Source organism: Thalassophryne amazonica, chromosome 6 (assembly GCF_902500255.1).
Source record: "Thalassophryne amazonica chromosome 6, fThaAma1.1, whole genome shotgun sequence".
Classification (NCBI taxonomy): Eukaryota; Metazoa; Chordata; class Actinopteri; order Batrachoidiformes; family Batrachoididae; genus Thalassophryne; species Thalassophryne amazonica.
Genome location: NC_047108.1, coordinates 48,278,700 through 48,293,258, shown reverse-complemented (window position 1 = coordinate 48,293,258; position 14,559 = coordinate 48,278,700). Strand labels below are relative to the sequence as shown.

The window sequence follows — 14,559 nt, the reverse complement described above, 5'->3', positions numbered from 1 at the left end:
AAATACATTTACTGAGAAAAATGGTGACTTGTTCAAACTTATTTTACCACTGTATTTCACTGCCAAGCTAAGTGAATGTCTTTACGAGTTCAACACTTTCACCACGTACAGATACACTTCTGATGGCTGAGTCCAGGAAATTGTTAAAAGCACCTTACAAAAGCACCTACAAACCCAGACACTGATTCCTCACACATGTTCTCAAGCACGGCAATGATTACAGCATCACAGCATTGTCAGCAAACGTCAAGGTCAGTAAACCTTTCTTTTCCAGCAAAAGCACCCAAGTTACTGGTTTCCACAACTCTAACAAGCACCCACTCCATGCAAGCGGAGCCATCCCTAATGAACACCAGTTTTCACTGTGAAAAGCTCTTCTCTGTCTCCGCTCCATACAGCACTCAGTATCTGTATACCCCAGTCTTCTTTTGTGTGCACATACTTTACTAGGGTTTCTGAACTTAAACTTTGAAGAAAAAAGTGTGTCTACATGCGTGATAAGATTTTTTAGTGATGACTTTTCCCAACAAAGCCCCGTGGTTCTCACTTTTGATGTGGATCAATGGCATCATCACCAAGCACTATCACAGTTGGCTGATATTATCACAGTCCCTACTGTTGGGCATATTTATGTAGTTTATGCCCCTACTGTTTGTACTGCCCACTGCCAGTTTCTGTATGTATTTAGCCTGTAGGTTTGTGCTGCTGATAAGGCTGAAAGCTGTACTTCTGCTCTCTGATGTGTGATGTAGCAGTGGGTTTTTAAACTGTAGGGTTTCTCTGTGCTTCTGTTTGCAAGTACAAACACATCACCACTAACCAGTGATGAACCTTACAGACAGATGGAAACCTATGGATCTGAGTTAAAGCGCTGTATGCCTGTCCATGCTTGCACACTTGGCTGTGCGTAGCCGTGCTCATGGCATGGCATGCTTGGACAGTGTGCTGCAGGAACAGTGTCACTTTGCCATGTGGCCTGAGTGTCCGTGCTGTTCTAGTCTTTGAACTACAGCTGTTGTCAGGTCAAACCCTTTCATGTGCTGGGGATGGAAAGATGGCTTATGTGAAAAGAAGAGAGACTGAAATGAGATGCAGAGGTTCACGTTCTCCTGTGCATGACTGCACTTAAAGAATTGCCCTTGTACCAGGTGTGTGTGTGTGTGTGTGTGTGTGTGTGTGTGTGTGTGTGTGTGTGTGCACGCTCTGTAAAACTTCGTCCTTTCAGCTCTCTTACTGTATTATTCCTTTTATTGGCTTAAGGTGAGTTGTGTGGGTTTTGTTCTCTTGACTAGTTGAGACAGTAGGAGACCGAACAGCGTCGGAACAGTCATTGCAGTGGTCTAAACTGTTGTGAATAGACATGAGCTCCGACGAAATTGTTAATGAAGCATTTCCAGGTGAAGCGTCTGCTGTTTTGTTACGTTGTTACAGCTCTGACTGTCAGTTGAAAAAAATCTACAGTAAGTGTCCATACACTGGACTTTTGACTCGTGAGAACTGAAATGTGAGCCTGATGCTTTCTTTTGGAGAGACAGTTGATCCTTTGTTTTGGTTTTTGAGGTGGAGACATAAATGGTGGGGAGCGTAGCTGTTTGGAACCTGAGAGCTGCAATCTTTATCAGCTGCTTGAGAGGATATTTTCCAGATCTCTCTCTTTCGCACACACACATCCACAAATAAAAGAGATGAACGGTGAGGGCAGATGTCTGCAGTTTGGGATATTTATAGAGCACTTTCATTAAAACAAAAACTTTGCATGTCCTTTAAAAAATGGCAACAGTGACATTTATATGTTTATGTAAATGCTGCCGAAGTTGAAGACTTACTAAAAAGCTGCTAAATATAACATTAGAAACTGACCAGAAAACCAAACACACAATTTAAGAATGGATAAGAACGGATATTTTGGTGACAAGTTGATCAGTATGTGTTCTTTGAAAGGATTATCTCACTCTAATCATCACTATCTTTTAAAAAAATTATACTCCAGCTTGTGAATCATTACTTCCAGCTCTTTAACTTGTGCGAATCCTGGTGTAGCTGAAAAAAATTAAATTAGCCATACAGCGTCGGAAAAATGCACACAGGTTCTGAGTTATTTTTAGCCAGAAAAGTGACGTAACTTCAGGTGATGAGTATTGGCTGCCTGAGTGTCACTCCACCTGTGTTCACTTCATGACTTATTCCAGTACACACAGTCAATCTGGCTGTTTTTGTATCCAAATGTAATGTGGCATTAATATGGTTTTAACATAGCTTTCATTTGGTTTTCAAATCAAATTCTTATATTTTACAAACACAGGTCTGTCTCAACCCCTTTGTAACCCGCAGTGTATTCAGAAAAAAACCTCATCGCATATGTCTCAGTAAGACTGAATATAATGATTACAGACTGTGAAAGTGGTGTCTCTGATTTCACTCCTGTTGTGTTTGCACACAGTCATGTAGAATTATTGTTCCACTGTGTGGCGCTGTCTTTTCTCCACAGGAAAACTGTTGCTCCACCAGAAGGCGGCTCCAGGTAGCTTAGCTTAGCTGTTGGTTTAGCACAGCTTGGCCAATAACACAAACACTGAAGCTCATCCACGTCACGGCTCTTTTGTTAAAAGCGGTCACTCGACGTCACGTTCTGTCTGATTCCGTGATCACAGAAGCAGCTTCCTCAGTGAGACGCTGTGTCACAAACTGCAAACACAGGCGGTTCCACGCTTTCGGGAGAGGAAACACGCTTTAAGAATTACCTCCTGGTGACACAAAAAGAAAGGATCAAATCTGTTGTTAGATCCATGTTTTGAAGACCATTCTCACGCTGTGCTGGGCTTCACTTCTGCCGTTTGTCTGAGACACAGTATAAAAAAAAAAAACCCTCACTTTCCTCCTCAAAATATTATGTTTGGAAAATCTGTCCACCTAATAACCAACACGAGTTGTTTTAGTGCATCCTCCTAAAACACAGATTTTAGCCATTTTGATATATTCACTGTCAGTCCACAAAAAAAACATGGATTTCACACTGTAAAAATTTTTGTTTTTCCTTTCATTTCAGTGGAGGTTGTTGAGGGGCTGTTACTGTACATGATGCCATCGAAGTCTACATTCCTCGCAGCTTGACGTTTCTGAGCATTTATAAACAGCAGGTGAAATCAGGCTGATTTCCCCATGCTTATGACTTAATTTCTCAGGGCATGTGGCACAAAAAATAGAACTCAATACATCAATATTTTCATATTTTTTTATTTAGAATAGTCAGCTAATTTGACATTTTATTTACTAGTGATATGCACTGAGACATGATAAAAATTTGGATTTATTAACTGGCAAACACTGTTACCAGAGACAATGCTTAGCTGTTTTTGCATTCTGGTTGGCGTTTACAGAGGCAACGTTCAGTTACTTCTCACCAGCGGGGTTAAAGTCCATTATCTTGACGATGTACATACGCCCTTACTCAGGGTGTACATAGTACACGGTAGCTTTGTGTCATATTGTTCAGCAGGGCTGCAGTGAGCAGCTATTTCCTTTATCAGTTATTTGTCTTTCAGCTGCTCCCATTTGGGGGGTGGGGGCTGCTGTAGCAGGTCATCTGTCTTCATCTCATCCCGTCCTCTGTATCGGTCACACCAACCACTTGCATGTTCTGCCTCACCAAACCCATAAACCTCTTCTTTGGCCTGCCTCTTCTTCTCCTGCCTGGAGGATATATCCTCAGCTTACTTGGCAGCACGGTGGCTTAGTGGTTAGCACTGTTGCCTCACAGCAAGAAGGTCATGGGTTCAATTCCCACCTGTGGTCTTTATGTGTGGAGTTTGCATGTTCTCCTCATCTTTGCCTGGGCGTCTTCTGGGTGCTCCGGTTCCCTACCACATTTAAAGACATGCAGGTTAGGTGAATTGGAAACTTTACAATTGTCCAGGTCTCTCTTCCAAAAGAGGTCTCGATCTCAGTGGGACTAATCTGGTTAAATAAAGGTGAAATAAAAAAATGAAATCTTTCTCCCAATGTACTTCACATTGCTCTTCTATAAATGTGCAAACATCAGTCTCTCTTCCTTCACTTTGTCTCCCAACTGTCCTACCTCCACTGTCCCTTTGACATACTTATTTTTAATCCTGTCCATCCCATCGTTGTCACTCCATCGTCCTATTTCCTCATACAGTACCACGACTCCTGTCTATGGACCCTGTCATAATCGTTCTCTGAGGACACAGGTGCACAATGCTGTTTTTATGGCCTTGTCTGTACTGTTCAGTCTTCATGCTCAAAGCAAACGTTACGTTCTCAGCATAAAACTGTATTGCTGCTCACAAATCTCAATGTCTCATTTCAGCTTCGTCTCCCCCCCTCCCCAATATAACAGCATGCTGTTGCTCATCAACCTGATAACTTTGTGGTTAACGCAACAATGTGCATTTCCATTTTTGGTATAAATCAGTGTTGGTATGCTTCTCCAGTGCTGTGGCATTCCCTCAGTCGCCAATCTTACAGTATGTTATAGCCTCCGCAGACAAAAAAAACTGGAAAGTATTCACAGCGCTTCACTTTGTCTATGTTTTAGTATGTTAGTCTTATTCCAAAATGGGTGAAATAAAAAAAAAATCAAAATTTTACACACAATACCCCATAATGACAAACTTTTTTTTTTTAGAATTTTTTTTTTATTTATTAAAAATAAAAAATACTAAGAAATTAGATGTGTGTGTGTATATAAGTATTCACAACTTTGACACGACACTCAAAACTGACCTCAGGTGTATCCTGTTTCCACTGATCATCTTTCAGATGTTCTTTCTCCATCTTAATTGGAGTCCACGTGGGCATGTCAGAGCACAAACCAAGCATGAAGTCAAAGGATGTGTCTGTAGACCTCTGAGACAGGATTGTCTTGAAGCAAAAATGTGGGGAAGGGTACAGAAACATTTCTGGTGCTTTGAAAGTCCCAATGTGCACAGTGGCCTCCATCATCCATAAATGAAAGTTCAGATCCACCAGGACTCCTCTTAGAGCTGACTGCCCATCTAAACTGACCGATCAGGGAGAAGGGCCTTAGTCACGGAGGTGACCAAGAACCCGATGGTCACTCTCAGAGCTCCAGCATTCCTCTGTAGAGAGAGGAGACCATTCCAGAAGGACAAGCATCTCTGCAGCAATCCACCAATTAGGCCTGTATGGTAGAGTGGCCAGACGGAAGCCACTCCTTAGTAAAAGGCACATGGCAGCCCACCTGGATTCTGCCAAAAGGCACCTGATGGACTCTCAGACTATGAGAAGCAAAATTCTGTGGTCTGATGAGACAAAGATTGAACTCTCTGGTGTGAATGCCAGGCGTCATGTTTGGAGGAAACCAGGCACCATCCCTACAGTGAAGCATGGTGGTGGCAGCATCATGTTGCGGGAATGTTTTTCTGCAGCAGGAACTGGGAGACTCGTCAGGATTGAGGGAAAGATGAATGCAGCAATGTACAAAGACATCCTGGGTGAAAACCTGCTCCAGAGCGCTCTTGAACGCCGAATGAGGTGACGGTTCAACTTTCAAAGGAGTGGCTTCAGGACAACTCTATGAATGTCCTTGAGTGGCCGAGCCAGAGCTCAGACCTGAATCGGATTGAACATCTCTGGAGAGATCTGAAAATGGCTGTGTACTAATGCTCCCTATTCAACCTGATAGAGCGCTCTGGAGCAGGTTTTCACCCAGGATGTCTCTGTACATTGCTGCATTCATCTTTCCCTCAATCCTGATGAGTCTCCCAGTTCCTGCTGCTGAAAAACATCCCCGCAACATGATGCTGCCACCACCATGCTTCACTGTAGGGATGGTGCCTGGTTTCTTCCAAACATGATGTCTGGCATTCACACCATAGAGTTCAATCTCACCTGGAAACAGGTGAGTGTCATGATTGGGTATAAAAGGAGCATCCCCAAAAGGCTCAGCAAGTGACAAGCAAAGATGGGGTGAGGATCACCACGTTGTGAACAGCTGCGTGAAAAAATAGTCCAACCATTTAAGAACAGTGTTTCTCAATGTTAAATTGCAAGGAATTTAGGGATTACATCATCTACAGTCCATAGTGTAATCAGAAGATTCAGAGAATCTGGAGAACTTTCTACACGTAGGCGGCAAGGTCGAAAACCAACATTGAATGCCTGTGACCTTTGATCCCTCAGGTGGCACTGCATTAAAAAACGACATCGTTGTGTAAAGGATCTTACTGTGTGGGCTCAGGAACACTTCAGAAAACGATTGTTAACAGTTTGTTGCTACATCTACAAGTGCAAGTAAAAACTCTACAATGCAAAGTGAAAGCCATACATCAACAACATCCAGAAACGCCGCTGCCTTCTCTGGGCCCGAGCTCATTTGAAATGGACAGACACAAAGTGGAAAAGTGTCCTGTGGTCTGATGAGTCCACATTTCAAATTGTTTTTGGAAATCATGGACATTGTGTTCTCCGGACAAAAGAGGAAAAAGACCATCCAGATTGTTACCAGTGCAAAATTCAAAAGCCAGCATCTGTGACGGTATGGGGGTGTGTTAGTGCCCATGGCATGGGCAACTTACACATCTGTGATGGCACCATCAATGCTGAAAGGTACATCCAGGTTTTGGAGCAACGCATGCTGCCATCCAAGCAACGTCTTTTTCAGGGACGTCCCTGCTTATTTCAGCAAGACGGTGCCAAGCCACATTCTGCACATGAACAAATATTTGCACAAAAACAAAGTTTATCAGTTTGAACATTAAATATCTTGTCTTTGTGGTGTATTCAGCTGAATATTACATTTTACACGTCTCAACTTCATTGGAATTGGGTTTTACAATACTAACATGTTGCCTGTGGGGATCCACTGGCTGTAGATTGGGTAGTGTTTATAAAGTAGGTGGCTGACCTTTTTCAAGGGTGGTAATAAATTATGTCAAGTTTCTATAATGAGTTGGAATGGTGTGAGTCCAAAATGCTTTCAGAACCTTAGACCTCAGTAGTTTTTAGAAGAACTCAACCCTTTTATTTCCTGTTAATTAAGTAATTTTTTCATGTTATTTTACTGTCTTAAGGTGCGTTTACACATAACGACGACAAGTCACGAATGCCACGAAGTATACATTCTTGGCTGCTGATCACGAATGTGATTATTCTGGGTAGAGGCGTCAGGTGTCCTCAGGAACTGCTGCAACCTGTTACCACGCGTTACAATTAATGGCACATGTTTCTGGAGAATTATCAGGAACCATTATGCATGGTCAAGAATAAGTTTCCGCATTGTTTCGCGCTGTGTGCATCGTTAAGTTCTGCCATGTTGTGAATGAGGTGAATTGTCTCCACACACACACCCATATTCAACCATCAGCTGCTGAACAATTCAGATCACTCCAGGTTGCTCCACAGAAGAACTTTGTGACTGCATGTGTAGTTGGGCTCTGTGCCATGGGGTGGCACAGAGAGGAGGAGGAGACAGACAGCCAGATGTGACTCTACATGGTTATTGTCTGGCTCATTTTCCCAAACATCAGGCACATGCAGCAGGTGGAACACTTGCAGGAGTGTGCTGAGGAGCATTGGAACAAAACTTTTAGCCGACTTGGCATCACTGTACTCCTTCAGCATTACTGCAGCAATGAAACTGAATGCGGTGCAGCAGGGTTTAATTGTGCGCACATCAGAGAAGAAAGCTGTCATGCTCTATTAAGAATCACCACTCAAGACGGATCAGCACTCAGTTGCGACCTCCACGACATGAGGCGAAATGAGATGACATTCGTGGAAGATTTTGACAGCCAAAAACATGCTCCACGAATATCACGCACCATCATGCACTATTAAGAAACCTATTCAGATGCGTTAAGTCACATTAAGAATGTCAGGAATGTGCCAAGAATGACACAAATATGACATTCGTAACGCATCTTGCATATCTGTAAATGCACCATCAATGTATTTGTTTTAGGTTCTTGTTATCATAGACACACTATTATTATTATTTATTTCTATTTTCGCATTTGATTTTTAAATGGACCACAATGGTAATACATATTTTTACTTTCTTGTCATCCATGTATTCTTAATGTATTCACAATTATATTATGTACTTACACTGAACTTACTAAATAAAATTCCACACCTCGGCATGCACGCTTTTAAGATGATTTACCTCCCCCTGCTGCAATGGTGTGAGTCCAGAATGTAATTATCAATGTCCATTGTTCAGTGCATGGTGTTAGCTAATATTCATAACGCACTACACGCTTCACTCGTGGTAACAGCAACATGACACTTAACTAAACTGACTAAACCAATTGAACGACAAAACAAGAATAAATCATTCACACTAACAACACTGTTAAACTAACATTAACTACAATAACATTTAAAAACTCCAACCTCCCATGGTGCATTGCAGCACAGCATCCATTGTTCACTGTTGTTATAGCCAGTATTGCTGAGTTCTCCAAAAAAATTAGTCCTATCAACTTTCTGTTTTCGCCGCATTCATCCTTCACCCAAAATACATAAGCTATCAAATGGCAAATGTCAGCTCTCCGCAGTTTCTCCGTGATTGAAGCCACACGCATGCACACAGAATCCACTTGAGTATTACAATATTAAATGCAATTGTTGTTGTTGCGGTGCGGGGGGGGGGGGGGGGGTTGGTAATCATTTTGTGAGCTTGATCATTGGTTTCCAGTTAAAGAACCTGCTTTACAAACTTCACTAATGTTGGTCCTAAACATCTCCGTGCCTCCACTGGTAGATCATCCATGTTATAGCTGTTCTCACTTTTAAATTGCTCATAATTAATTCTCTCTGTAATCTAACCATCTCCTCATTTATCATTTCCTCAGAGTACTCCCTTCACTTTCTCTGCACACTTTCTTCACATGTAATTACATTTCCATCTGTATTTTTTTATTACACTGACCTGCTGCACATCGTTTTCAGTTCGGGTTTTGTCTCCTTCCTAACATCACATCCTTCACTTTCATGATAAAACTTAAATATGTTTCTCACACATTAGAGCAGATAGCTCGATGGATAAGGAGCTGGCCTTTCAATATGTTGACCTGGGTTCAAATCCTGCTCATGCTACCTGTCTGTGTCCTTGGAAAAGACCTGTAATCTGCATTGTCTCAATCTACCCAGCTGGAAATGGGTACCAGCCTTGCCTGGGAAAGTCATCTGCATTGAGCTGGCATCCTGTACAGGTGGAAGTGTAGACTTGCCCACTTCACTCTACTGAATCTGGAGATGAACACTGGTAACAGTGGGCTCCAGGGCCTACATTGGACTGGCTTAAACATTTTATTAAGTTGTGTCTTTATGTCATTGGTTTCGCTGTATTGCTATTGTTGTTAAGCCCATTCAGGAAGTATATGGGTATCACCAGCAGCCCTGTGAAGTCGCTATCTCTCTCTCTGTGTGTGTGTGTGTGTGTGTGTGTGTGTGTGTGTGTGTGTGTGTGTGTGTGTGTGTGTGTGTGTGTGTGTGTGTGTGTGTGTGTGTGAGAGAGAGAGAAAAATCAAGGAAAGAAACCAACATTTTCCACACCAAAAGATGTCTTCAAATAACTTGCATAAGACAAACATAAAAAAGAAGAAAGTCTGAAATGATCAAAAGTGATGGAAAATAGAAAATCACTGTAATATCGATACTAAATCAAGTCAAACATGCTCTCTCATTTGAAAGTGCTGTAAAAGTGATCATTGCCAAAGTTTCCAGCTTTGTTTGTACTGCTGTTACACCACTAAGAAGACATCTGTGACAACAACACATGCTCAGCTCAGTAAAACTACAATGTATCACTCCTGATCACAATGTACATCTGTGGTTTGGTGTAAAGTGTAGTCAGACTCATTCACATGAGGTGGCATGTAGAGAGAGACAGTACACATGGAGCTTTGGGGTGGGCTTGCTGGTAGGGGATTCTGGGGAATTATTGTTTACACCATTGACACCCGGCAGAGATGCCACAGGCTGACTGGTGCTTTATTGTAGAGCGTTATTCAGCCTCCTGGACAAATTTGATACAACAGACGTTCAGGATGAATAATGACTGTGTGGTGAACACAGTATGATATTCGTGGAGATCGTAACAACATTTCATAATGTGTACTTTTTGTTTCTTGTTTCCCTTTTTTCTCTGCTCTTCCTCTGATGTACTTCTCTCCCTCTCCACTTCCTCTGTCTCTACCTGTGCTCACTTGCAGAAGAAGCTGATTACACGTTTGGTTCTGATTCGCTGACCAGGAAGAGAAACACTGTGCTTTCAGCGGTTCTCCTACGTCCTGACACCAACAGGAAAAAGCCTCCAGTCATCATCAGCTTCCCGAGGGACTTCCGGCCCGTCTCCTCCATCATCGACGTGGACATTCTTCCTGAGACGCACAGGCGCGTCCGCCTGTACAAGCATGGTCAGGAGAAACCTTTGGGCTTCTACATCCGGGATGGTTCCAGTGTTCGGGTTACTCCACAGGGTCTGGAGAAGGTGCCAGGCATTTTCATCTCTCGTATGGTGCCCGGTGGGCTGGCAGAGAGCACCGGCCTGCTGGCTGTCAACGACGAGGTACTGGAAGTGAATGGTATCGAGGTGGCTGGGAAGTCTCTTGACCAAGTCACGGACATGATGATTGCCAACAGCCACAATCTCATCATCACTGTCAAGCCTGCCAACCAGCGGAACAATATTGTTCGCAGCGGAGGGGGCGGGGCAGCATCTGGAAGCTCTGGACGTTCATCTGACAGTGGTGCCAGCTACTACGGCTACTCTTCAACTGCTGGCATGGGGGCTACGGCATACATGCCAACACACATCATACAAAATTTTCCTGCGGGACAGCTGGAAAGCGACGAGGATGATGAGGATCTGGTGATTGAGGCAGGTGGCGACGCTGAAACCATCCAGCGTGACGGCTCACCCACATACAGCATGTCCTCGCTACCCCGCTATGAGCCGCATCTCAACCTCCGCACCACCACCATCTCCCCCTCTACGCTCTCCATCAACGCCAATGGGACAGTCCTTGCCAGCGGAAGCAGTGGATCTCTGAGTAACACCAATGTCCTTTCAAGTACACCGTCCCCGGACAGAGCGATGGAGAGGCGGAGTCTGGAGGAGGATGGTACCATTATCACTCTGTAGACTCTACTTTTGGAAACACTGGAAAATGTAGACAAACTCGTGCAGAAATTTTCACACTGCAAATCAGCACTTGAAATATAGACGGTGGGTGAGCCTAATTGCACAAATGTTACAAATTTACTTTCAGCACGACCATGACACCTAGTGTTCGTACAGGCAAACATTTACACATAAAACTCCACGCGCAAAACGCCGCTCTTATACATGCTAATAACTCACATGTGTGCCACAGAGGTGACACAGCACCCTAATGTTGACATCACATGTCAGAAGTAGAAAATGTTATTTCATGAAGTTTTAGAAATGCCAACTCTCACTGCTCACAACTTAATTTCAAAGCATTTCCTTTTTAAATTCCAATTGCAGGTTTCCGTGTTGCCTGCTTGTGCTTTTCCTTTTACCAGGCCTATACACAGATGATGATAGAAGTCATGTGAGCAAGTAAATTGCAGATGGACAACGGATTTCTTTTCATGGTGTGTTTTTGCCTGGTTAGACCTCCGTTCTCACCCCAGACGCCAACACCGCCTTTCATGTGACCACTGGGCTTTACACACAGTGTGACGCCACAATAATTGACCAATCACTGAGCTCTGTAATAATATTGAAGTTTTTATTCCAGGGAAAACCACCTCAATTTAATTACCCCAAATACTTTTTTTAGCCACTGTCTCTGTTTCTTATTGCCTACTGTGTGAGATAATTGATTTGTTTGATATTGTAAGGTACATTATTTTAATCATTATTGGAAGCAATTTTTTTTTATTTTATGCATATTTCAGTTTTTATTGGTTTTGTAAGGTACCTGTTATCCATCTGATCAATGTCTGCCACTAAACTGAGAAATACCTTCTGCATAGGAAGGACTGAGATGTTTTAAAATGTATTTCCATGCAGATTTTCTTCATACTGCACTTGTGCTCAGACGAGGGCTGCTCCCCTGCTTCATGTGTACAAATGACAAAATGTGAATGTAGTCCTTTTGGTTTCTCTCCTTTTCATTATTCTTTGTTTTGCAACTTTGCATCACACCTCAGTGCTGTCTGTTCACCTGTTATTTCTCACCTCATGTTGAGTTCACTTGGACGTGTCCTGAGACATTCGTATGAAAAGTGATCTCAAGTATTCCTGCAACATTTCTTTTTTTCACTCTCCTGGATTTATAATGACACTCTGAGATTGTAAAACACTGACTCTAAAACGCTGTTCAACAGTAGTTTAAACACATTTAGAGAATACAGCCAATCAACCAGTGAAGTGAAGGATGTAGATGGTATTTTACACATTGATGAATGAGTTGCCTTTATCTTAAAATGAATCCTGGACAGATTGAGTCATACAGGCAGGTCCACATGTGAGGCCGCTCTTGGCACAGATTGATTTTATTTTATTTTCTTGATAAAGGTGAGGCGTGTCTGTTTCAGGTATGACTTTTAATTCAGTGCTTTCTTTGGAAAATCACAATCACAAACGAACCTCCGTGCACCAAAAACATGACTGACAGAGTAGTTATCTAGAAGGTTCTTGAAATAGTGTTAGTGTTTTCATTTAGCTTTATTTTCCAAAATAAGCAAACAAATAAGAAAAACTTTCCAAAGTGCAGAATCATAGTAACTGCTCTGAAATGCAGAATCGTATCCCATCTGATTTAGGGATGCATTTTAGTGACCAGAATGTTGTTGAGTCTAAATGGCAGTGAATGACAGAAAATTGAGAACTCTTTACATCTTGAAGATTCAGTTTGATAATAAAATGGGTCAGAACCCATTGCTGCACATACCGTTGTGGTTTACTGACATCATACTAGAGCATTTCTGGCTCGTGAAGTTGATTTCAATTCAAATACATTAATTGTATGTTGCTTTAAACTGTAGTCTTTGTTTGATTTTTATGTACGTAACTCCATTTTTTTTTTATCAAGAGATGACTGCAGGAGAATTATGTGAAAGCTTTTTCTTTTTTTTTCTTTTTTTATGTTCCTTGTATTCTACTTGTTGATAATGATCATGTATTTCCAGTATGGAGCCTTTACCCTTACATGCTGCTTTCCTAACGTTAGTTCTTTAATGGAATTTTTATTTATATATTTTTTTCTTTTTAGTCCTGCTAATTATTATAACTCGCACTATAACATGATACACACTCACTTTTGTAGTAATGTTGCTTCACTTAACTCTTTGCACTCCTAATAAAACATTCATACATATGAATGATCATCACACTAATGTACATTTCATGATTTGATGATCAAGCAGGGAATATCACTTACTGGAATGGGAACAAAGATCATGTATGTGCAGCCACCATTGTCCTTGATGCTGTATGTCTGAGGTACTGTCTTTTTATGGTATAGATGGTACTGATTGGAATTACTTTTTTCTTTCCTTTCCCCAGATTAAAAACACTGACTTGCATACTGAATGGAAGGCTTTTAAAAATGTTAATTTATTTTCATTATTTGTGACCACAGGACACTGGGATTGTAACCACAGCAATTATTTATTTTCTAATGTCTGCATATTTTCTTTGTACACATTTTATGACTGTATTTTTATAATTATGATTTTGCTTAATGATGGCTTTTTTCTTTGTAATTTTCATGGTCGGTGTTGTTGCCCAATACACGCTATTTCAAGGTTTTTTTTTTTTTTTTTTTTTTTTTTTTTTACTGATCTGACTTAACCAGGGGAACTGATGATCACATAACATTTATAATAATAATAATAATTATTGTTGGTTATCAATATTATTGGCTCCTATACTGTGACGTATGTTTCTTCAGAAACCAATGATTGTATAAGCAGAATTCAAACATTTCCTTTGTGTTTGCGCCCACCCCCCCTTTGTTTTTTAATTGGAGCAATATTTTTTTGTTTTGTGCCAGATAAATACTACGGTATAGATTTGTAATGACGATTCAGTATTTTCTTATGAACGCTATGTATTGTACATTTTTAGCACACTTAATTAAAAAGTTTTACGATTAAATTGGAGATGTATGAATAAATATTCACCTGTAATTATTGATTAGGGGAGCTGGATGAAATAAACTAAAATGTATCAACCCTCACTGTATGGTCCTCATAAGTGTGTGTGTGTATGTATGTATATATATATATGTGTATGTATGTATATATATATATATGTGTATGTATGTATATGTATATATGTGTATGTATGTATGTGTATATATGTGTATGTATGTATATATGTGTATATATGTGTATGTATGTATATGTATATATGTGTATGTATGTATGTGTATATATGTGTATGTATGTATATGTATATATGTGTATATGTATATATGTGTATATATATATGTGTATATATATATATAGGCTCTTTTTTAGTGTAGTTTGTTTCAGGCCAAAAAAAAAAAAAAAAAACTGGGGCAGTGGGTAGAATTTTATTTATACATATAGTTT

At 41.0% G+C, this 14,559-nt stretch overlaps 1 protein-coding gene across 2 annotated transcripts in view; it reads left to right on the top strand.

Annotated features, from left to right (window-relative positions):
• Positions 1-13,569, top strand: part of pard6b (par-6 partitioning defective 6 homolog beta (C. elegans)) — a 102,951-nt gene extending 89,382 nt beyond the window's left edge. The window contains exons 3-4 of one of the 2 annotated variants that reach the window (XM_034172134.1): positions 10,200-10,962; positions 10,993-13,569. In XM_034172134.1, coding sequence (XP_034028025.1) covers positions 10,200-10,962; positions 10,993-11,131 — 902 coding nt within the window. In that variant the 3' untranslated portion in view covers positions 11,132-13,569. Of the gene's footprint in view, positions 1-10,199 lie in introns of both variants that reach the window. The other variant, XM_034172133.1, reaches the window with a different exon arrangement.
• The last annotated feature ends 990 nt before the right edge of the window (positions 13,570-14,559 follow it).